General features: G+C 36.4%; 1 protein-coding gene and 1 pseudogene across 5 annotated transcripts in view; both read left to right on the top strand.

Annotated features, from left to right (window-relative positions):
- The window catches only part of Rasal2 (RAS protein activator like 2), a 254,408-nt gene that overhangs the window by 70,108 nt on the left and 158,452 nt on the right, over window positions 1-25,848 (top strand). The window contains exon 1 of one of the 5 annotated variants that reach the window (XM_040738704.1): window positions 8,745-9,612. The exons of 3 other annotated variants lie outside the window; for them this stretch is intronic. In XM_040738704.1, the coding sequence (XP_040594638.1) occupies window positions 9,015-9,612 (598 nt within the window). In that variant the 5' untranslated portion in view covers window positions 8,745-9,014. Of the gene's footprint in view, window positions 1-8,744; window positions 9,613-25,848 lie in introns of those variants that run through there. One more of the 5 variants, XM_040738705.1, reaches the window with a different exon arrangement.
- On the top strand, window positions 23,132-25,154 carry LOC121136997 (annotated as a pseudogene).

Genomic DNA, 25,848 nt, shown 5'->3' on the forward strand with positions numbered 1-25,848 from the left:
GTTCTTTCAGGGGCTTGACAATCTTTCTTAAGGTGCCCCATTCTCCCACAATTAAAACAAGCTTTTCGATTAGATAAATCTCTATACCTGTGCGTTTGTAAAATGGCGGCAGCTAGTCCTGCATTGGTTAGGGGTCCCCCAGCTCCCTGCACACTCTGAGCCAATCTTGTAAACCTTTGCTTTTGCGAGGGGCGATAGCCGCTCGACATTCCTGGGTTGCTTGTTCATAGACAAGTTGCTCAATCAGGGGCATAGCTTGTTCTGAATCACCAAAGATGCGACTGGCGGCCTCTGTCATTCTGGCCACAAAGTCTGAAAATGGCTCTTGGGGTCCTTGGACAATCTTTGTAAGGTGTCCACTGGACTCTCCCTTTTTGTGAGGGCCTTCCATGCTTTAATAGCGGCGGCCGACACCTGACCATAGACGCCCCAGATGTAGTTGGTTTGATTAAGGGCATGTTGACCCTGACCTGTCAGCATTTCAAATGTCCACTGCCTCTGATTCTCATCTTCAGCCGTGGCATTAACTCTAGCTTGTGCCTGGGCTGCATCATACCAGAGAGCCTTCCATTCCATGTATTGTCCCATGTTGGGAAGCACTGCTTTCACTGTCGTTTGCCAGTCAGTGGGAGTCATGGCAAAATTAGCAAGCCTTTCCACCTGTAATGTGGTAAAGTTAGCATTGACCCCATAATTACGAACGGATTCGGCCAATTCTTTAATTTGATTGTAATCTACGGGGTATGTACTCTTCCGCCTTCCACATTCTCGAATACTGGAAAAGCCATTTGTATTTTTCTCCGTTCCTCTAAAGGTAAAAAGGAGTCAGTACCAGTATTCAGCCGAAGCTCATATGGCGGAGGCGCTGAGGGGCGTGAGCCCGCCGGATTTATAGGCGGTGGCCTCACATTCATTTTTGTTTTCAGTGGCCGGTGTCTATCAGGGTGATATCTTTTTTCCTCATACCGTGCCACCTCCTCCTCTAGACCACCTTCTTCGCTAGAATCCAGAGTGTCAGAATCAGAATTATCTAGCTCCAAGGCTTCTAGCTCTACTGCAGGGTATAGACTAGATTCTGGCTTTTTCTTTTTCTTAGATTTGTTAAGGGGTGAATGATAACTCCCTTCTTTCTCTCCCCTTTCTTAACTTCCTGGGGAGGGCCTTTTTTCTTAGACATGTCTTTTCTTTTGCGAGCTCCCATTCTCTCACTCCGTTCAGTTTCTGACATGCTATCCTGAACTTCCTCTAAGGTTCCCTGACTTTCTATTATAGCAGGGTGACAGGCCTCATCCTCCAAGCAGTTTTTAACTAGCTTCCAAATGGCTTTGGTACCTAAGCAGAGATCTCCTTCTGCATGCTTCCTGTCTAGTTCTTTACCTAGCTTGTTCCATGAGGCCACAGTGAGGGACCCGGAACAAGCATACCATGGTGCCACTCTATCTACCTCCTTCACAAAATTTTGAAGTGTTCGTGGTGCAATTTTAAGATCTCTTTGTTTTAGCACAGTCTGTAAGGCTGTAACCACTGACTGTGACGACCCCATCGCGCTGACAGCTTATCTAAAAACGCGCTCAACTCCGTTACCAGACTGACAGCACCAGACTGACAGCACCAGACTGACAGCACCAGACTGACAGCGCCAGACTGACAGCGCCAGATGGACAGCGCCAGATGGACAGCGCCAGACGGACAGCGCCAGATGGACAGCGCCGTTCTGTCAGCACCAGCCACGATGAAGGAGAAGGACAAACAGGACTAGCACCAAAGCCTCCACTGACCCGTCCCACGGTGATGACAAACTAAGGCCAAAGTCGAGAAAAGGGTTGTTCAGGATAAAGCATACCTCTCTGAACCTACGTCCCTGCAGTTCTGAATCCGCCCCGTCTTCCGAGGGGTCTCCCGCGGCGCCGGCGATGTTGAAGAGTTCCCGGGTTTCGGCACCAGATGTCCCGCGCTACCGTCTCGCCAGCAAGAACGACGCAGAACACTCGGATCCTTCTGCAGTAAAGCTTTAATGCATCTTGAGAGATAGATGATCAGCTTCTTAGAGGGAGACCCCAAGCTAAGAAACCCAGCCCCTTATATAAGCCTAGGAGCTCCGAGTGAGATGTGTAGAGCCGGGATTGGTGGTTTGCACATCACCCCAGATGACGTCACGGGAGAGGCACAGTTTAAACGGTTAACTCCAACTGACAGCGACAGTTAACTCCAACTGACAGCGACAGTTAACTCCAACTGACAGCGACAGTTAACTCCAACTGACAGTGGATATCAGCGCCATCTTCTAACGGCAATAGCGATAGCGAGGGCGGCTCCTCACATGCATTCATTAAGACTGTGTCTAGGCAGAACTTTCCTCACTGGCAATTAGAGAAATCCAGTGAACATTGGCTTTTCTAGGGAATAGAAGCTGAACAGCTGGAGAAAAGCTACCCCTTGGGCATTTTCTGTCCCTAAGCAGACATTATAGATTGTCCTAGGGACCTGGATGTATGGCAGGACAGTTGGTATCAGCACTGTCATAGGAGATAGCAGAGAAATAAAGCCTTGCCTGGTCTGTGAGCAGCATGGAATGATTACAGTAGAAAGCAATCGCAGGTGATTCTGACCTGATTAGGAAAAACTTCCTGCAGAAAGTGAGGCTTCAGCTGCAGTCAGAAGCAAGATTACAAGGAACCGAGGGTCCTATGTTATCTAGGTGCAGGGTGTACAATAGAATCCCTGTTCTCTGAAGGAAAGTGGTAAGTAGGAAGGACTGACAGACAGACTCTTGTGTCTTTAAGGAAGAGCTTGAAGCTATGAAATAAATACAGATCAGGATATCAAAGAATTTTGTCTCATCAGAAGGATAGTGGGAGGCCACTGAAATATTTTAAACAAGGTAGAGTAAACTGAATTTTTAATATTTTAAAGATGTAATTTTCTGTCTATCAATGCATAAATCAATCTCTCTCCTCTTTTGCCTCTCTTGCCCCCCCTCTGTATGTGTTGCCTAGGTTGATCTTAAACTCATGAGTTCAAATAGCCCTCCCCATCAGCTTCCTGAAGTAGAGATTATAGATATGCTTGCACAAGTATACAACCACCATCATTACTGGGAGATATTCTCACTAAAACAAGAAAATGCTTTACATGTGACTAATTTAGACATGTACTGTAATCTAAGTGAGAGATTATTTTGCATTGATTTAGAGGAAATGGTATTAGATACTGAATGGTGAAAGAAGAAAATCACTAATAGTTGTGGGTGTACACCTGACTGGATGTGTTATGAGAGTGAAACCAGATCTTAAAAGAAAAGAAAACAGGTTAGATTTTATGCATTTGAATCAGAGATATCAGAAAATATTAACCTGAATGACTCTTGGTACAAGGTTTGAACTGACAGTATAAATAGATGTGATAATGGTGAATGACATGAATATAGACAGATAGTGCCAAGGACTAAGCTTTGAAAAATCTCTATAAACATTTAGAAACCTGAAGAAGGGAGATGAGATTGGAGGCTGTGGGAACAGTGAAAGTCTTTGGGAGAGGGGGTGTTTAATGAAAGAGGATAGTTTGGGAGTAGGAGTTATCCAGGTTTTTTTTATTTAAATATTTTTTTTGAATTTTAAAAATAAATGGATTCCAATTCTTGTCTGTTTAAAAATCAGTGTTTGGCCTTCGAGATATTTTTGTCTCTGAAGTGAGAGGCAGATGTGTATGTGTAAGGTGTGCCTCTTAGTTCTGATTCTTAGAAAAGAGGTAGGTCCCCCCCCCCACAGGAAGTGTTCCATCGGGAAGCAGATGTGCCCCAGTGATAGGAGATGGGAAGGGGATGTTTTGTTATTAATTGCTTGACTTCCTATAAACAAGGACTTTGTATTTTTGAGAGACGTCTTTTGGTTAGTAGAAATTAAATCCTATTTTTAAAGATTTTTGTGAATTGATATAAGCAGTATACTTTCTTATGTTTTACTAACAATTATATTGTTAATTTAGCATAGCTTATGTATTTCAACACAACAGAGCTTATGGGCTAAGTAGAATAGAATTTCTATCACTACAGTATGTTATCAGATAGGAAGTAGTGGCAGACTGTTGGTAAACAGAGGAACTTACATTCTGCCTTTTCATCTCTATTTGTTTTGCTAAGTTGAAATAAGTCTATAAAAATATCATGAAATGCTCATATTCTATTTTAAACTATAAGAAATTTATAGAACCTAAACTAAATAATGCTAGAATAACTAAAATTTAAACTTTATATCTATGTTTAAGTCAGAATTCTCAACTGTACCTGTAGATAAGTTGAAAATAAGCTAATTATGCATGTTCTATAATCCTAAAATGGAAATTGGGTATGTTTTGTCTTTTTGCTGTTAGTTAACTGTAGATAGCTGTTCTCTTCTTTCTGGCTTTGTTGGATTATTGAAAACTTGTCTAAGGTTGATCTGTGATGACTTGTCCACATCTCTAAGTGTAAAAGTTTTTACTTGTTCTCTGAGTAGACTTTAAGTATGTGTTTACTAAGGCTTTATGCTTTCAGAAACAGAAAAATATGCATTTATTATGAAATTTACTACAGAAGTTAAAATTGAAATTCTATCCTAAATCACAGGTTTTTCTTTTGATGTATATTATTCCAGCATGTTGGTATACTATTAACTATCTTTAACAAAAGCTGATTGTGCTCTACTTAATTTTTTTCATGTATGTGGATGTTTTGGCTGCATGTGAATCTGTACCAAGTGTATGACTGGTTACCTTAGAGTAACTGGATCACCTGGAAGAAATAGTTGTGAACTACCATGTGGGTGCTGGGTATTGAACCCAGGTCCTTGGGAAGAGCAACCAGTACACTTAACCATTGAGCCATCTCTGTAGCCCTAAAATGAAAAGTTTTTTTAAACATTGATAATAACCTTATTAACTGTTGCATAGTGTGTATTAAATTTTGTCTGTTTCTCTAATAATGTTTATCATAGCTATTTTTCTACATCCAGGATGAAACATAGATCATGCATTACTTTCAATCATCTATCTTAAGTCTGCTTTAATGAGAAATCAGTTCCATAGTTTTTGTGTTTCCTTGAGTTTTAGAAGCAATAAATTATTTTTGTAAAATGCATTTATTGCTATTTTCTTCTCCTTTTTATTTTTCCCATTTTTAGGAAGGCTATAAGGAGTCAAACCCAGGGCCTTGTACACACTAGGCTAGCGTTCTGTTGTAGAGCTACACGCCTAGCACACCCATTAGAATGGTTTTCAGTTTGGGGTTTTCAGTGTGATTTTCTTTATATTTTGTATATTAATATGAGGTCATGTTATATGCTTCACAGTTAATTATCTCAGGAGGCACATAGTGTCAGTTTGTTTCCTTAGTGAGATTCAGTTATTTGTTCATTTATTTCATTTGCCCTTTGTACATCATTTTCTTCCATGCAATTGCAACTTCTCTTAATCCTTGGGTACACAGAACATGGTTTTGATACAGAATAAGCAAACCCACTGAGTAGAGTTCAGTATTGCTTTTTAATCCTCATGATAGGATTTCTTTGTGTAGCCTTAGATGTCTTAGAACTTGCTTTGTAGACCAGGCTGGCCCCAAACTCACAGAGTTCCTCCTGCCTCTGCCTCCTAACTGCTGGGATTAAAGGTATGCACCACCATCACCTGATATATATCATTTAAATCTTAAGTGAATAATTAGATTTTCTTAATGAATACAGACATGAATACAATTACATCTGTATCTAGAAGTATGTAGAAAGTTTTCATTATCCTAAAGTCCACTTCTTTCCCTTTCTGGTTAACACTGCCTCTTTCACTGGAACTACTTCCCCTCCTTCCGTCTCTCCTTGCTTTCCTTTCTGTCTTCTCCCCTCTTTGTTTCCTTTCTTTCTACAGTGGTTTTGTTTGTTTGTTTTTGTTTTTTTTAAATCAGGCTTATAACTACATCTAAATGAAATTTAGATAGTATGTACTTTTTGTGTTGCATTTTTTGTTGGAATAATATTTGTAGGATTCATCTATGTTTTATGAATTAGTTGCCAGTGTTTCTCAAGCTGAGCAATATTCCATTGTATGAAAATGCCACAATTTATCCATTTTACCCCTGTACACATTTGTATTCTTTCTGTTGTTGTATAGGTATTTTAAATAAAGCTGCTATGATTATGAACATTTAGGTATAAGCAAATGTATTTTAAAGGTTCTGGTAAAAATATCTATAACAGAATTGCTTAATCATGTTATAAATGTGTGTTGAATTTAAGATAGACTTCTAAGCTGGGCATTTGCGTGCCTTTAATCCCAGCACTCAGAGGCAGGTGGGTGGATCTCTGTGAGTTTGAGGCTAACCTGGTCTACAAAGCTACACAGAGAAACCTTGTCTCAAAAAAAAAAAACCTGAAATAATAGCATGTCTATGATTCTGATAATAATTTGGCAGTTCTATTTGCTAAACCCCATCACTACCATCTAGAGTGGGTAATGTCTTATTTCAACTCTGTTGCATTTCTTTAACTACTAATGAGGTTAAATAATTTTTCATATGTTTATTGGTCATAATTTAGTAAAAATGAGATATAAGTTCACATCTTTCTCTCTTGGTTTCCCAAGTGCTGCAAGTTTAAGAATGTTTTTTGGTTGTGAGCCTAGCCGTTAAAGCCCACAAGTTTAAGAATGTGCCATCCTACCTAGCTTAAGTTTTTGTGAAGGGTTTTTATTTACTTTAAAAAGTTGGTTTTCTTTTTAATAAGCTTGTGGGAAAATAAAATGGTTTAAGATGTTTATATTGTGAATGTTTCTGCCATTTTGGTCTTGCTTATCAGTTTTATTAGTGGAGCCTTCTATTGGCCAGAAGTTTTTAAATATATGAACTCATAATTACTTGCTTTCTACATCTTAAAAGCTCTTTGTTTTATTGTAGATCATACAGATATCTTCTCATACTTTTATAGCTTTTCATTGCTGAGTTTTATTTAGGTATACTATCACATCAATGTTGTGGACAATGTGCTTTATCATGAAGAGAGGTTAGGATATGATCTGTTGTTTCTTTGTATAAGTTTGTTTCTTTTTTATATTTAATTTTTTTTCATTTTATGTACCAATCCCAGTGTCCCCTCTTTCCCCATCTCTCATCTTCCCTGTATTACTTTTATTTTTATTTTTATTTTTATTTTTTTTTTTGGTTTTTCGAGACAGGGTTTCTCTGTGGCTTTGGAGGCTGTCCTGGAACTCACTTTGTAGACCAGGCTGGCCTCGAACTCACAGAGATCCACCTGCCTCTGCCTCCCGAGTGCTGGGATTAAAGGCGTGCGCCACCAACGCCCGGCTCCCTGTATTACTTTTAAATGCAGGTAAATTTATATGATTTTGGGACCCTTTAATTTGGTATATTGTGTATTTAAGAAACCCAAATATCTCAACTTCTTTATTATACAAATTAGTAAATTTGGATACTTTGTAAACAAAGAAAATTGAATTTGTCTTTGTGATAATGGAAATAATAGAATATTTGATATGCTGAAATGAAGAAATATGTAAAATTTCTTTACTATTCCTGCTATAATAGTAGAAATACTTAGTGTGAGAACTGTTTTTTTATTGTACACATTTTATAAATAAATGGGTAGTTTTTATGTTTGCCAGATGAAATCATTTCTCAGTAATTTACAAAGTAACTTTGATTGCTCTGCTGTATCTCTTTTATTGGTGGTCTGAAGTCTGTCAGGCTTTCCATTTGAAACCCTTATTTTCAGGGGTTTATGGGCAGACTGTTGAAAAAATACAACTAGCCCAACTTTTGGCAGTCGTGATCTTGGTTCAGTATAAGGTATTTGCTTTAACAAAATGTTAAACAGTCAGCTCTTTAGAAAGTTGTAAGAAGCAGGAAGAGTAAGAAAGGAATAACTTTGGTTAAATGATAGTGTTTTTCCAGCTAACTTACTCCAATTAGATTTGCATAGCAAACTTTTCCTTCTACAAATTATTAAAGTATGTGTGTTCCCGTGTTTTCAGTTGCCACAGAACTTGCCTCAAGAGTTTCTTTTTTAGGGACTAAGGCTGTATCAGTGGTAGGGTACTTACTTGCTTAGCATCTGTAAGGCAACTGGATTCAGCTTTTCTTTTCCCTTACAGTGCTTTATAACAAATATTGTCTATATCTGCCCCTTTCCTCCCATTTATGCTTTTTTAGTCCTCTGTAATATATTTACATTTAAAATGGCATGAACTTCTCTGTCTGTCTGTCTGTCTGTCTGTCTGTCTGTCTGTCTGTCTGTCTCCCTCCCTCCCTCTCCCCTCCCACTATCTCTCCCATCCTCTCTCCCCCTCTCCCCCTCCCTCCCTCTCTCCCCCTCTGCCTCTCCCTCTCTCTTTCCCCTTTTCCCCAGCCAGCTTGAAGTAGTCTGTGATTTGACCTGTTAGGTAGAAGGCAGTATGTAGTAACACTGCAAGTGATTATAGCATAAGTAGTATCAGTTTGCTTTAAGTTAAATTTCTGAAATACACATTGGAAAACTTCAAGAAGCTGCCACTCCAAACATGGACTTTTAGTAAGTTTTTTTTCTTTCATTTTTTTCTTAAGTAATTATTCCACAATCTATTTTTAATCTGTTGTCATTTGTTTAGTGAACTAATTGCTGTTGGTCCATAATTGCTTGTGGGATTTGTTGTTTTTTTTTTTTTTGACACTTCTTTTTCACTTCTTAAAAAAAATAATTTTCTGAAATAGGACAGACATTTAACCTACTGTAAGAAGAATAAAGATTCTTTGGGAAACTTTTCTTTCTCTTCTGAAGAAAATTTGCTTCAGGCCAGAGGTTTTTTAGGTGCTGCTGAGGTTTTGGAGATCTGGGAAAATGGGTAATAACATGACACCAGCTCTTAAGCAGCAACATCTGTTGTGGTTCAAAGCCACACAGAAGCTGCTTAGACAGTCACATGTTTTGGACTACACGGACAAGTGTGGTTCAATGGTAAAGACACAGAGCAGAAGAAACTTAGTGTAGAAAGGTTGGAAAATGGAGTCCTGGAAGATAAACATCTTTAAGAAACAAACCTCACCTTGTCCTCCAAGCTATGGAAGATCTTTGTCAGAACCTGCTTATGCAAATTCAGAGATAGGAGCAAGTTTAAAGATGCATCCATGGTGTGATTCATTTAAAAGCCAGAGGAAGAAAAATGAATATGCTGTTTCCAATCTGGAAAAGCCACTGGAAGCTTATAGGTGGCAGAATCAGCCTGGCTTTAGGAAGAAAGGGAACAAAATGGAAAGACTGCAAAATATTAATGGAGACCTGGATGAGCCCCGGCAAAAGGTCCTGCCAGAGACAATGGGTACTAATGCCTCTTCCTCTGCTCATGAGATCCCTGGGACATCAACAGAGAAACTGAACCTGGTTAATACCCAATCACTTCGGGCTCCATTCACCAGGTCCGTTTCAGAGCCAGAGCCCTGCTGTAGTATCAGGTTTATGAGACCATGGCCGAATTCACTGGGGTCAGTGGAGTCTGAACAACAGGGATATTTCATCCATGGCATTTTCTCTACTCTTTCCAGTGGCTTCTCCAGGATGCTGAATCTAAAAGGAGAAGCAACCAATGAGCCAGTAGAAGAAGGTATATTATGGTGAATAAGGGTAGTGGGAAGGATGGTGTATACCTAATTACTACTGAAAAAAATCTTGATTTTTAGAAGAAACCAAACCATTTGTATTTATTGTATTTATTATAACAGAAATTTATTTAAATAACATTCTATAATTAATAATTCAGCTTCCAAAACTATTTTTCAATGAATGATAATAAATAGAGTAAAATTGAATTGGTTTGGTTATGAAAGTTTTTATGATGTCAGTTTTTGAATTCTTGGGATCTATATAAGAAAAACTTCTAACCATAATTGTCACTGACCACTTTTTCAGGTAAAATGCAGCTTAGAATAAAATAATTTTCTCCAAGTAGTTGAGAATTAAATAAATATTTCTATTATCTTTCCATAAATTTATTTTTAAATTAATAAATATTATTCCAGAAATCTATGTGGATAGAGTTTTACCCCAATAGCTCTTAGTCAATTGGGATTTGATTTAGCTGTGTCATAAAATTCTAATGTGAATGTGGAAGACAGGAATGCAGATCTTCAATTTTTTTTGTTCAGATGGCAAAATATAGATATGTTTGAGTTATCAGGATCTGATGAGTCTTTTTTCAAATATTAGGTCATCATATTTAAAAGGAAATCTCATTTATGAATTTTCTAAATTAAAAACTATATCTCATGTCAATTATAGTATTGTTAGACTCAAAAAGCACAACTTTTTAATTGTATCATCTGATTGCCTTGGGAATGGTTGACTGTATCATATGAGTCAAGTAAGTTGTAGCTTTGCCCCGGCCCCACCCCCCCGAAGAACCTTAGTCTTAGAACCTTGATTTTATTCTCATTCAGTAGAAATAACTTTTCTGATAAGCCCTTAGCACTAAGACAGTTTTAGCTAATTATTCATTAGTATGCTAACCATTTCAACAAAGATTTTAAGTCTCTAAAATTGTGGGGATTGTTGAAGAATTTTGTTATTCAAACTTGATTTAATTTCTTTTAAAATAAAATTGAAGAATACAGAAAGGTTACATACCTAAAAATGCAATTTTCTAAGTACTTGAATACTCAAATTTTAATATTCTAAATCTCATCTTCCATAAATATTCCCTTGCGTAGCAAGTTTATGGAGTTATCTTACCTTTGGCAAATAGATAATTACCGAGAGATAAAATCTTTCTCACTTGAGGCCTCCGTAAACATTCCATTAAAAATTTGAAGGACTAGGTTGTTTCTTAGGTCCTAGTATATCTGTATAGTTGCCAGGTAAACACAGATGACCTAAATACTGCAGAATAATTTAAAATAAATTCAGAGAACTGGTACTTCTTAACAGTTAATGTGTACAGTTGATGAGAGAACTATAAATAAGATATACACACACATAAACAATACACATACATTTGGGGGCCCTTTCAGTTTACTTTAAGTTTTTAACAAATATTATAAGCTGTTTTTGATTATTTTCAATGTGCTCAGTGCTGTTCCCCTACTTCACATATATTAATGATCAAATGGAAACGTAAAATGTGCCAACTTGTTACTCTCTTCTGTTATCCATTCTTAGAATAACAGTGCATGTAGGAACATAAATTATTCAAATTTAAGGTGCTTTTTAAAACAGTTTCAATTCCAGTAATTAAAGAAGTATATTCAGATGTGCTATTTTGTCATTTTATAGAATAAATAATACAGATATCTTTAGGAATTCATTAAGAAATTTATAGTTATTTCTGAATCTGAAGCCTACTAGGATAACTTTCCTTCATTAATATGAACAGTAAGATATAAACAGCATTAAGTAACTTAATATGTCATAAACATTAAAAAATAACTACCTGGCTCAGAGCAGTCATTAAATATATATATATATATAATTATTTAAAAGAATATTATAGTGAATTGAATGAGAATGGCTCCATAGGCTTATATGTTTGAATAACTGGTCCCTAGTTGGAGGACCATTTGGGAAGGATCAGGAAGTGTCACCTTGTTGGAGAAGGTGTGTCACTGGAGACTTTGGGATTTCATATGTGAACTTTCAGCTGTTCCTGTCTCTTTTGCTCTGCCAATATTGGCTCTAACTCTGAAACTATAAGCCCAATTAAATGCTTCCTTTTTCTGGGCGATGGTGGTGCATGTCATTAATCCCAGCACTTGGGAAGCAGAGGTAGGCAGATCAGCCTGGTCTACAGAGACCAGCCTGGTCTAAGAGTAAATTCCAGGACAGCCAGAGCTGTTACACAGAGAAACACTATCTCAAAAAACAAAACAAAAAAAGCTTTCTTTTATAAGTTGCCTTGCTCGTGGTGGTTTATCATAGTAATAGTAAAACAACTTATATACAGAGATACAGTTTTTGTTTGTGAAGAAAGGATACCTATTGTTGAATTTTCTGAAAATAAATTGTAATAGTTTGAAATTATATGGATTTATACTTGTTTTGGGCGTGTGTATGTCCTGAACTAAATAAGGAATAATTTCTCATCTTATTGCTTAAGATGGTTATAGGCATGAAATGAGTCATACTCAAGGTCTCTGAACAAAAAGAAGAAACTCAGTGCTTCAGTGCTTTCACATTCAGCATTCAACCTTCCCATTGTGGGATATCTTCAGATGATACAAGAAAATGGATCAGTGATGATATAAAATAACAAAACTTCTTATAGTTAAAATAGTTCCAGATGCTTGTGTCCATGTCTGAGCATGGAGTAAATATCTTTTTACTAGTGGAACACAGTTGAATCGCACAAGAAATATAAGCAGATAATGTCATATTATGTGCACACAATTCCATATAGTCTACAGAGTTGCCTCTTATAGCTGTGTGAATAAGAAGAAATGCATTAACTTTGTGTATCTATTGCATATTTTGAAAAATAGGGTCTTGGGAGTTATTTCATTTGTCAATTATTTCTTTTCTGTCACTAGGTGAAAAGGAAAATGAAGGCTTTAAAATGTACCTCTGTGTGTGTGTATGTGTGTGTATGAATGAGTATATGATTAATGTTTATTTTTATATATATGAAAGGAGAGTATGTGTAATTCTCATTTCTGGTTGTAACTTACTTTTTATGATGTCATAATAATAATTAAAACCTCTGTCCCTGGTTTTATTTTTAAAAACTCCTTAAGTTGAATCTTAGGAGATTTAAGTTTTTTGTAGGTAGTTTTAATAATCCTATTAATTTTTTAAAAAGAAGTATTGATTTTGTCTGTATGTGTTTTGCCTGCATGTATATCTGTGCCAGTGGAGGCCAGAAGAGAGTGATGGATCCTCTAAAACTGGAATTATAGATGATATTAAACAGCATGTAGGTGTTTGCAATCAAATGCAGGTCTTCTGCAAGACCAAGTACAGTAGCCACTGAACAGTTTCTTTAGTTCATCATTTCAAATTTTAACAATTTTTATAATATAAGCCTTTTTGGAAGGCAGATTTCATATTGCTAAATAACTATCAAGTTTCTGAGACATTGTGCTAGGTGTTGGAAATATAGCATACTTTTTATTTAGTAGTTCATCTTTAGTTATCCTAGGGAATCAATAACCAAATCAAAAAGAACATAAGTGAAATAATATAATTTCATAAGGTGCTACATATATAGTATAAGTGTTTAAAGTGATATAAGCAATGAGCTTAAATACTTTGTTATGTGTTTCTGATTCTTTAGATTTATTTAGCATATATGTATATATTTATTGCAACTTAAATAAGTGCATTCTGGGTGTATTAGTCTGTTAGGGCTGCTATAACAAAATACCAAAGCTACATGGCCTAAACCAGAATTTGTTTTTTATGGTTAAATTCAAGATTCAGGTATTATGAGGTTGATTTCCTTGAAGCCTTTAGCTTTTTGCCCTTTTCTTTGTGTATGGGAACCCTCTGTGTCTCTTGTTGTCTGTGTATAGGCAGTGGTTCTGGTAGCTTAGAACCCCACCCTTTTATGGCTTTATAAAAACAAAACAAAACCATAAGTACTTTTTTAAATGCTTTGGCTCTGGTTTTGGTAGCGTTAGTACTTTAACACATGAGTACAAATCAGTCCATATTTTGGGAGAACTAGGGTTTCAAGAATTCCAAGGTTAGTTTATAAAGTATATTAACAAATTGAGGAAAAATTCTTAATAATAAATGTTATATGATAGTCATACCCCTGTTCAAATATTCAAAACAGTTTTTATGAAATTAAGCAATAAGATAAAATATAATATAATTCTTTACATTTATATTATTTTTTCTTGATGTACAGATTTACAGTTGTAGTGAACATAGAATATGTGCTTTCCATTTTCTTTGTCATTTTTTATGGCTTAGTATATACTTTTATCCTTCTTTTTGATGCTTTGACACTATTATGTTGAAATGTTAAAATGCTTTATTATATACTAAAGTTCTTTACATTTTTTTCTCCATTAAAATTTCACTAATGAGGATCTTGTTTACTGTTGATTTACTTATTTCAGATGTATTACAGATTATTTTCATGGGATATAATTAATCTTTTATTTCTTCTTAAGTAAAATATGAGATGATAATAAAACATGTTTTTGTTTTTTGTCTCTCTGTGTATGTATGCATACATACATACATACATTCATGTGTAGTTTGTGAAAATCAGAGGCAACCTTTGGTGTGAATCTTCACCTTCTACCATGTTTGACACAGGATCTCCTTTTGTCCCATCCTTCCCTTGTCTCCACTACTCCCATGTATTCCAGGCTGCTGGCTGGCCTGTGAGCACCTGGGATTCCTTTATTTTTGACTTTCATCTCCCTGTAGGAGCCCTTTGGATTATAGGTGATTTAGTACTGTGTCCTACTTTCTGTGTGTTTTGAGAATTTAACAGGTTCTTATGTGTGTCAAGGGCATTACCCGTTGATCTATATCCCCAGACCTAATACTGTCATTAGGATTGTTGTTAGTAGTAAGTGAAATGAGTTGCTTATCTTATATTAATTTTTTAATTAATTAAAGCTCTTAAGATTATTAGGTAATTATGTATGGAATGTTTTTTTATAAGTTTTATTTTGTTTGTATTATTACTCAATGAAATCTTAAAATTTCATTAGATTTTTTTCTCTTTATTTTATTTTATTTTATTTTCCAGTTTAAATTTAGATACGAAACAAGGTTGCTTCACAAGTCAGTTCCAGGTCCCTCTCCCTTTCCCTCCCCTTCCTCCCGTGCCCTCCCCCCAACTCCCCCCCCCCGTTATCCCCTCATTCCCCCAGGGAGGGTGAGGCCCTCCATGGGGGTATCCATAGTCTGTCATTTCATATAGGGCAGGGCCTAGATCCTTCCCCAAGAGTTCAGGGTGAGAGCGCACCTCACATTGTTCAGGGTGAGAGTGCACCTCACATTGTTCTATGGGGATGTATGAAATAAAAATAAAATTATTACTCTTACTAGAATATTGCGTTTATATTTTATTAGTTAAATAGATCATTTTGCATTAAAAGACTTAGTTTTCTGGTTTTTATTTTTATTAGCATTATTATTTATTATTTGAGGAAAGCGTCTTGCCATGTAGACGAGGCTGGCCTTGAACTCACTTAGCTACACCAGCCACTGTTTCTAAGTGCTGAGATTAAAGGCGTGCACCACCACATTCAGCCCTTGTACTATTTTTTAGTAGAACCCTTAAAGATTGGTTTCATATAGAATTTGATTACATTTAGAAATATTTATTTTCATTGACATTACTTGATTGCTTAAATCATTTATATTTTATCTTAGATATCCTGTTTCTTTTTTGAGCAGGTGACTTTGTTTCAGTGATTATTTTTTTAAATTCTAGATGACTTAAAAACTTAACCTGTTATTATTTATCTGTTCCGTTTCTTATTTCATTTTGGTGCTGTATATTTGTTCATAAATTCTTAACCTAGATTTTTATCCTTAATATGTAGTTACAAAAATAACTTGCTTTTTAATTTTCTTATTAGATTTAAGTATAAAGTAGATAACAGTTCCTAATTATTAAATATAATTAATATAAAATTACTTGAATATTTTTGTTTATTTTAACTGAATTTATGTCAAATGCCCTAAAGTATATGTTTTTAAATTTTTCATTCATTTTACATTAATTTTTTTATTTATTTAAATTAGAAACAAGCTTCTTTTACATGTCAATCCCAGTTCCCTCTCCCTCTCCTCCTCCCATGCCCCACACTGGCCCCCTAATCCATCCCCTTTCTGCTCCCCAGGGAGGGTGAGGCCTTCCTTGGGGCATCTTCAAAGTCTGTCATATCATTTGGAGCAGGGCCTAGACTCTCCCCCGTGTGTCTAGGCTGAGAGAGTACCCCTCTATGTGGGCTCCCAAAGTCCATTCGTGTACTAGGGATAAATACTGATCTACTACCAGAGGCCCCGTAGATTAATCAGACCTTGTTCAGGAGGTCTGGAACAGTTCTATGCTGGTTTCCTAGCTATCAGTGTGGGGTCCATGAGCAACCCTTTGTTCAGATCAGCTGTTTCTGTGGGTTTCTCTAGCCTGGTCTTGACCCCTCATCACTCCTCCCTCTCTGCAACTGGATTCCAGAGTTCAGCTCAGTGTTTAGCTGTGGGTGCCTGCTTCTGCTTCCATCAGCTACTGGATGAAGGCTCTAGGATGGCATATAAGATAGTCATCAATCTCATTATCGGGGAAGGGCATTTAAGGTAGCCTCTCCACTTTTGCTTAGATTGTTAGTTGGGGTCAACCATGTAGATCTCTGGACATTCCCTAGCACCAGATTTCACTTTTAACCTATAATGGCTCCCTCTATTATGGTATCTTTTTTCTTGCTCTCCTCTATTCTTCCCCTGACTTGATATTCCTTCTCTCTCCTGTCCTGTCCCTTTTCTTCTCCCCTTCTCTTTCTTGATTTTACAGTCTTAATTATAATTATATTATTTTATCCCTTTTCCTTTTTTCCCTGCCAGCCCCTCCTGTGTTCCATCTAATGTCCCACCCCAATTTGATAGCCTCTTTTTCTTTGTTTATTATTATTACATATTTATATTTCTATATATGGACAAATACAGAAATTTAACCGATGGAGTACATTTTTATTGTTCGTGGATAAACGGTTTCAGGACTGACAGCTTTGTATTAGATAACTAGTTATGGGACTTGTCCTTGGGAGAGGTTAGTTCTCCCTCTCACAATAGTCATTAATTGCTTGTAGTGCTTTGTCCTAGGGGTGGGACCCTATGAGATTTTTTCCCTTTCCTTGTTAGCATGTCTAGTGCTACTGACATCATTCAGTTATTGTTTATGTTGTTCTAAGAGAAGCTATCACACTGCAGACTTCCTAGTATTTTGATTTTTCCCTCTTCCAGAATGTTCCCTAAGTTATTTATGCTGGAGCTGTAATTCAGATGTGTGCACTGGCACCAGGTACCACATAATCTATTGATTTTTTTTTTTATTCTCCAGTTGCAGTTTTCTGTAATGGTTTTATTTGCTGTGAAGAGAAACTTCTTTGATGAGGGGTGATAGCTATACTGATCTGTGGGTGTAAGGATAAAATTTAGAGTATATAGTTAAGAAGTTATAGTGGTCTAGCATGCCTCACTAGCCATAGGTAGTTGGCTAATAGTACTGGGCATGAGTAGGTCTTAGACAGTGTTGGTTACCAACAACATGTGGGAGCCACTATTGCACCTTTACAGATACTTTGTTGTGGTGGTCATTGTTGTAATTCATAGGTATCAAACCCAATTGGGTGGGATTGTTAATTTCTGCTCCCCCTTGGTAGCTCACATAGTACATTCTGGTACGATGGGAGCTAAACTGAAGTAAGGAGTCTTCCTGGTTAGATCTGGCTTGAATAATCTGAGTCCTGTTTCCTAAGTGTGCAGTATCTTGGGATTTACGTTCAATCTCTGAGAGGCAACCAAGGAAATAACAATAGCCTATACTGTTTTGGGAGTCATTTGGACTAATCTGACCAACCACTTGAGAATGTTACTCATGACTGGTACTGGGGTTTTATTAGTTTGTGGTTCTTGTGGGGAGCATTGTCATCTATCATAATTTCTTACCTCCCTTCCTCCCTTCCTCCCTCCCTCCCCCTCCCCCCTCATAAATACAGTGTCCTGGCAAAGTCATTCTTCTACTTAAAGTATGTAGTGCATTTCTGTAAGAATTAGTTGGTTTTTATCTACGCTCCCAAACAGACAATACTTTTCTCATGCTCATTTTCTGGAAATTTGAATTGGAGTTTGATTGTCAAACCCTCAGATAAGCAGAAGTTAGTCTACCAGACATGTCCAACCTTTTGACATTGTGACACATCATCCTAAAGGTCCCATTCTAAAACTACTCAAGTGAAAAAAATTGCAGAAAATCTGATAAATAAATCTATATTTTTTTGTGTGTTGGGTTACATTCTTAACTCTCCTTACTGATTAGACACCATAGCTTTTCAGGCAGTGTAATCATGTTGCCTGTTGATCTTACTCTCTACGTTTGAATAGAATTCATTTCCTCTTAGTTGTTATCTCAGGGCATGATAACAGAAATTGATACCTACCTTTCAGCTTTAGAATTGTCTGGTACTCAGTTGCCAGAATCAGATATTCCATCTTCTTTTAGTTCTAGGCTGTCCACTGGAAACCCATGAAATTTCCAGTAACCTTGCCCCCACAAATTACTCATCAACCAAATTCTATCCCCCAATTATTTTATTATGAGATATTCGGTATCAAATTCTATTTTCGCACATGCTTGGCAGGCAGCATACCACTGAGCTACACTCCAGCTATGAAGTGGTTTGTTGAGTCAAACTTGGAACTTAAATCATGTCTTTGCTTCTCAATCCTATAAATATGAATAATAATTTCTTGGTTTTCATAGTTTACAGATTGTTAGTTAAAAAATTAAAACAGTAGTAGAAAGAATTTTATTTTAAATACTATGATTAGTAGTGTAATTTTACTGGTTAAAATTTGAGGTGTGTCTTCCATGAAAGACTAAACCTTGACTAGTAGAATTTTAGGTTAGCTACAAATTTTAGATATAGTTGGTTCCCTTGATCCTTATTGTCTCCCCTTTCTTCTTTCTCACTAAACACTAAGGATGACACAAATTTATAATAACCCATTAGATATAGTCTAGGACAAAAGTTCTCAACCTGTGGGTTGTGGTCCCTGTGAGGGTTGAATGACCCTTTCACAGGTACCTAAGTCCATCAGAAAATGCAGATATTTATGTTACAATTCATAACAGTAGAAAAATTAGAGTTATGAAGTAGCAATGAAAATTATTTTATGGTGGGGGGGGTTACCACAACATGAGGAACTGAATTAAAGGGGTACAGTATTAGGGATGTCGAGAACCACTGTTCTAGTAGTTTTTAACATAGTAAAGAAGTAGCAGTCCTCAATAAGATTCGACTTTAAATACTTTGAAATAGTAAGATGTTTCCAAAAAGAATAGAGGTATTTTAGCAGGGAAAACAATGTGAAAGACTGAAGTCCATCTGGAGAAGTTAGTCCATACAGTAAAAAGTAAAAGGTGGATGGTTATAAGTAGATGTAGCTGGGAAGGGAGCGGAGAGTTGGTGTTTAAAGGGTCCTATGGTAGGTAATACCAAGTTAAAGTGTTTTTTTTTTTTTTTGATTTAGTGTTAACCAGGATTTAAAGGATAAAATGCATCTGATTTTGTTTTGTTTTTGAGCATAATTTTATTTTGGTACAATAGTGGACTAATTAATGTTAAATAGAGAAAATTAAATTGTATTGAGGTTTAAGCAAGATCTAATAAGAGCCTAAATTTAAAGCAGTGCCTATGATAAATGAGGTCAGAGACACAAATAAGGTATTTCAGAGGTGGATTGACAGAATTTGAGGAGTAATACAGGAAGCAAAATGAAAACAGTGAATTTATAGAGTAGGAAAATATGGATATCTTTAAGATCAAGATAAGGAGGAAGTTCATTACAGAAGGGGGTAAGCATGAGTTTAGAAATGGTTCCTATGGGTACCCACAGGCATTTACTTGGTTTAATCCTTTGAGTACTGCTGTTTGGTAATCAGTGTATTTCTCATTTTAAAACAAGGAAAACACCAGAATGTTTCATTCACTGTCTTGATGCTAGACTGTTCCCAAGTGGTATCTCTCAGGCCTCACTGACTCTTGCCTTGTGCACATGTTTGAGAGCCTTTTCTTTGGAGCGTGTGTCTAATGGGTATTCATAAATAAAGGTACCAGACTTCAGGGGTAGGTGTTGCTTTCCATGTGAGGATCCACATTTGGAGACATCAACTTGTGGACATGGAAGTCACAGGATAAGATGCAGTTCCTCAGGCTGGGAGTGTAGTGTAAGGGAATGAACCTGTCAAGACTAGTGTCCTGGCCTGGTACATCCAGTGACTCATTCCATGCTATCGAGAGTCTATAGCGGATCCACAGAGCCTTTATGATTATAGACATGGAATTTACCCATTGAGGTTACACCTTAACTAGTCTTACTTTTGTAAACATGACTACTCATACGTTACTATTTTTATTAAGTAGCCACATTGATATAAGGGCATATTGGGAATCTCTGCCTTCCTTTCTGTTCTTAAAACGTTTAGGTTTATCCAGTAAGGAGACACAAACTGTGACTCAACGATCCCACGTGGAGTTTATTGGTGGACAGGGAGGGAAAGGGGGGTGAGAGGTAGCCAACCCGTGCAGAGCAGAGAGAGAGATAGATAAGCTATGAGAGAGAGAGAGAGAGACGGAGAGACAGAGAGAGACAGAGACAGAGAGAGAGAGAGACAGAGACAGACACAGAGAGAGAGACAGATTAAGATGAGAGTAAGAGTGTAAGAGAGCTTAAGGAGGCAGGGGTCAGTCCTTCAAAGGGGTCCTTTGCACCTGCGTGGTTCTCACAGAACTCTGGGCTGGCCAGAGTGTTGCCTGAGTGCATCCTGCCAGGTAACAGGGCAGGCCAGCGTAATGCCTGAACCTTTCACTTTCAGTGTTGCTGTGAGACTAAAACTGCTTTACAAATTTAGTCTCGGGCTTGGTGGGAGAGATTGTACAACTGGTAAAGTGTAGAAACCCTTTCTCTACCCTTCTGGTTGTGGGACCTGGGACAGCTGCTTAACCATCCTTGAACCTTAATGTTGTCTGCAGTGGTTAGAAATGAGTATGGTGGCATCTAGGTCAGTGTTACTGTGAGGTAGACTAAGTTAATAGGTGTTAATAGGTGGTAAAAGCTGAGACCTAGACCGTAGGCAGCAGTGTAAGTACTAAGTTTTGTTAGTGCTTACGGCTTCCTACTACTCAATCTACACAGCACTGATAAAAACGGAGTGGCTAAAAAAAAAAAAAGCCCCCATATTGCATAACTCACCTTCTTAAATGATAGGAGATTTAACAAATTGTGGTTATATGTACATAAAATATGGGGTCATTTTAACCATATAGTTCAATGGCATTTACTTTGAACAACCATCATCACTGTTCTAAATTAAAAGTGTATCCATTAAACACTACTTCACCATCCTCCCCTCTCCTAGCCCTAGTAATTGTCATCCTACTTTCTACTTTCTGTCGCTGTGACTTTGAGGTATACTTCACATAAGAGGAGTTGTGTAAAATAATATTTGTCATTTTGTATACATTAGTTCACAAATTTATGTAATTGCACCATAATTGTTAGCAGTTAATCCCTGTTTGTCTCATAAATCTCCAACCTGCCAAACATAGACAATAATCTCTTCATTGTACAGACTCAGGAGGGTATATATACTTGGCTGTAGATTTTATATAGATGGAGTGAATATGGTTTTTTCTCTCAGTCATGTAGCATGATGCTTTCATGGATAATTATGTTGTAGAATCTGCTAATATTTCATTTTTTATGATTAAATAATATTCTATGCTGTACTGATAACAAGTTTTATGTTAACATTCAGTATTTGGTTTGTTTCTCCTTTGTTATTGTTAGAAGTTATGTTGCTACAGACATTCACAAACTAATTTTTATCTGCACATAAAATTTTATTTTTCTTGAGGATTTACCCTTTTATTTTATACACAATGTATTTGTTTCATAAATAATGATTTGGTATTTTGAGACCATAAGCCAGTTTGACTTTTCTAGTTACTACTAAACATATAAAAGTTCTGGTATTTTTTATTCCTGTTTTATGTCCACACATCCAATAAGTATATCTACATGCATGTATCTTACTTATCTTATCTAATAGCCTTATTGAGATACAATTCACACACTATACAGTTCACCTTTTAAAAAAATTTTTTTTTGGTTTTACGAGACAGGGTTTCTCTGTATTGTTTTGGAGGCTGTCGGTCCAGCCTGGCCTCGAACTCACAGAGATCCGCCTGCCTCTGCCTCCCGAGTGCTGGGATTAAAGGCGTGCACCACCACCGCCCGGCAAAATTTTTCTTGAGATTTTTTTAATTTTATGTGTTTGATGAGTGTTTTGCCTGCATGCATGTATGTGCCACATACATGCCTGGTTTTTATGGAGGCCAAAAGAGTGTATTGGATTCCCTGACCTGGAGTTAGCTACCATGTGAGTATTGGGAATTGAACCCAGGTCTCTTGGAAGAAGAGCAAGTGTTCTTGACACAGCCAATTTCTTTAGCCCCACAATTCACCTTCTTAAAGAATATATGTAGTCGCTAATCAAATTCTTTTAGTAGTTAGAAGTTTCCTACACCTGTGCTGAGCTATAAATATAGACACCTTTGATTAGTTAGCATGATCTTCTGATAGTTTGATTACACAGAATGAGGAGATTTGACTACATTTCTACAACAGTAGTCATATTTTTATTTTCCTGAGGCAATTTTTAGTCAGTTTCTCATGCTCACACCAGTTTGTGTGTGTGTGAAGAAGAGAAAAATGAGTAATGGCTGTGAATGTGTGATTACGAAACCATATCCATACAAGTACACAGCATCTTAGTGACTGAGCTTTAGTCAGTAAACCACAAGCATTTTCCTATCATTCTCATGTGAAACTCACATTGAGTTATCCTAAAAATTTGTTTACAAAGTATTATATTCATGTTTTTAGATGTTATCACCAGAGTGTCAAAATAAATTGAAACTTAAAGGACACCAATTCACTTATAACTTAACATGAAATATAATCATAATGTTGGTAAAAATAAAGGGTGTTTTGCATGCTATGAATGTGGTTTGTTGTTCTGGAGAAAAGTAGTATCTGGTGGTTAGAACATAGGAGTTGCTGTCAGCATTTGTGGGTTTTATTCCCAGATCCAGGCTTTTTTAAGAAGAAATGCATGGTCTAGGCCCTCTCCATGTTTAGTGGAATACTTTAAATTCTATAGATACATTAAATGTTAGTGGAGGCTTTATACTACTGACAAAATAATACATAACAAATCACTCAAAATATATAAAATTATGATAGCTGTCAGTGGTAGTGATTCTAGTCTCTAAAGTTGTCTTTAAAAGATGTTATTAATAAGCTAACAAAGTTTTTGTAGTTTATTAAAAGTAAAGCATTGACTTGCTAGGGTGGGGTAGAGAGTAGCATCGGAAGCGTTATAAATGACAACTAGGTAGGACCTGAAGCCGAAATTCCCAAGGAGTGAGCACTTGCTGTGCTTGTGGTCTTCTTGTCTATGAAGCAGAGTATGTAAAGATTGCTATAAAGGACAAACAAGTGAAACCTTTATCCCTTACAGTGGTCGGAATAAATTTTCTGGGTTTTGGAAAGCAGAGTACTCAAGTATGTGGGCAGCAATATGCAGAAACAGTGAGAACTTCAAAAGGCTAGCCAGGAGCGGTATGCAGAGGGCAAGATGAGAGGGAGTGAGACACTCAGCCTTCCAGGAAGAAAAGAACCAGCATTGAGAATGAAGAAACATGAACAGAGTTGAAGTTAAAAATTCCCAAAGAGCTGAAACTGTGGCTTGTGGATGACTGGAACTTGATCACCAGGCAGGAGGCAGCTATTTTATTTTCCTTCCAAGAGGAATGCGGAGTCCATTTGGAGGGTTATGAACATTTTAAGAAATCTCAAGGAAACACAGATAAAGAACATGTTTTACTGAGATTATTTAGGAAATTGGAGCAATGTTGGCTTATACACCTCTAGGTGAGAAAAATCTTGTTTTATTGTTGAGCTATACTCATGACTTCCTCAAGCACCTGACAAAAAATTCTGCAACTTTGTTCAGTATCTGATTAGGAAGTGGCGTTGCCTGAGAACCACCAGAGCTGTGTGAGAGGTGTACCCTCTCTCACTCCTGTTTGATTTTCAATCCTCTTATACAAATGATGTATTTTGCACACCAGTAGTGTATAACAGAATTGATGTTTGTTTTCTCTTTGATTTTAAATAGAAAATAAAAGGAAACACTACTCCTTTTTAAATTAGTTTTCATTTATAAGTTTCTACCAGTGTATTTATTCACTGATGGACAGCAGAGAGACTCATTGTATTTTATTGCTTAGCTGACAAAGCTGCTTTTGAATGCTGGTCATTGTGTTTCTTTGACATTGTGTACTTTTATAATATATTAATGCTCTCTGGCAAAAATGCTCTGAATCCTAGTGCCAGATTCACTTCAGTGTATATAGCTGAACACTCATCCATCTGCATTCTCCTTCCTGTCTGTCTCCCCTATGTTGTTTAAGGAACACATTCTTGTGAGTCATCCATGTTGCTCCTTAGGCATTTTATCTTTGCTCATGGCAAAGCATGGCAGTCTTTTCATGGTTTTTGTACTTGTGTCTAATGCATGCTTTAACATGATAGATACAATACATCATGTAGCTACATTTGTTTACTTTAAATTTTTAATTTTTTCAAGATAGGGTTTCTATATGGAGCTTTGTAGACCAGACCAGCCTCGAACTCACAGAGATCTACCTGCCTCTGCCTCCTGAGTGCTGGGATTATAGGCGTGCGCCACCACCGCCCAGCTTCAATTCAATATTTTTATGAGCATTTCTTAATATTTGATGCTTTAATATCCTTTAGTCTAATACTGTAATATTTTTCTTAACCCAAACAGTTAATGTGTGTGTGTGTGTGTGTGTGTGTGTGTGTGTGTGTGTGTATGAGTATGAGAAAGAGGGGGGGGTTTCTTAGGTAGTCCAGGCTATCTATAATCCCTAGTTGTAGATGATCTTCAACTCTGGTCTCCCTCTACTTCCTGAGGGCTAAGATCACAAGTGTGTGTCACCTGGCTGACTTTGATACAATTTCTATTTAAGGTTAGCATTTTGTAGTTGTAGTAGACTTTAGGACATTTCTTTCTGAACACATTATTTTATGAACACTTGTCCTCTGTGAACATGATTCACTTGATAGTGGAAATTATGATGCAGTTGTTTTATTAGTCTCCTTTTGCCTGTCCCAATTTATCCACCTAATAAATATGCCTTGGGTGTTGCTGTTAGTGCCTAGACTGAGACTATATCCTTTAAAAATGTTTTTTTGTTGTTCTCTTTATAGAATTCTATATATATTTATTTGTCTAAAGGAACTTAATATTTTCATGTAAATCTCATTTTTTTCTTAGTTGCTAACTATGGTATTTATAAAAAATACTCATTTTAACACATTAAGAAGGCTTTTTTTCTTAGTTTTAGCTTGTTTTCTTTTTTCAACATTGAATTTCATTTCAGATGTTAGGTTATTAAAGGGAACTTTTATCCGACAGCAAATGGTATTGGAAAAAACTATATAAAATAATTTAAACAGAATTTTAGAGTAAATAGTATGAATTATCTGTTGCTTGAGATGATATTATGAAAAATACTTGTAAAAATATACTTGTAGTTTTTTAAACAATACTTAGGTATCATTGCAGTTATATAGTTATTAAACAGTCATAAAAATCAACTTTACATAGAGTATTTTTGTGAGCAAAATTTTGTAATTGTAAATTGGTGTTCTTCAGATTTCACTTTCTCTGAAAAATTAATTTATTAAGTTTTGTCCCTTTTTGATAAAATCTTTAGAAAAATTTGTTTATTTCTCAGATTTCTTTTAGAATTTTTTGCCTATGCTTGTTTATATCTATCTATAGTTTACTCAGGACTTCTTTATTTAACAGGAAAAAGGGCTCTTTTGAAGTGCGTCCTTTTGCCATATGTCTTAAAATTTAAGTCAGTTCAGAGAACACCAAGACATGAAGTAGAATTTTGGGGCAATTTATAAATGAATGAAATAAATAATAGAATAAATAAATAAAATGAAATACCAGAATAAAAATTAAAAATACCTGACTAATCATGCTTCCTTCTGGATGCTA

The sequence above is a fragment of the Mesocricetus auratus genome, unplaced genomic scaffold, assembly GCF_017639785.1.
Source record: "Mesocricetus auratus isolate SY011 unplaced genomic scaffold, BCM_Maur_2.0 Super-Scaffold_100676, whole genome shotgun sequence".
Lineage (NCBI taxonomy): Eukaryota > Metazoa > Chordata > Mammalia > Rodentia > Cricetidae > Mesocricetus > Mesocricetus auratus.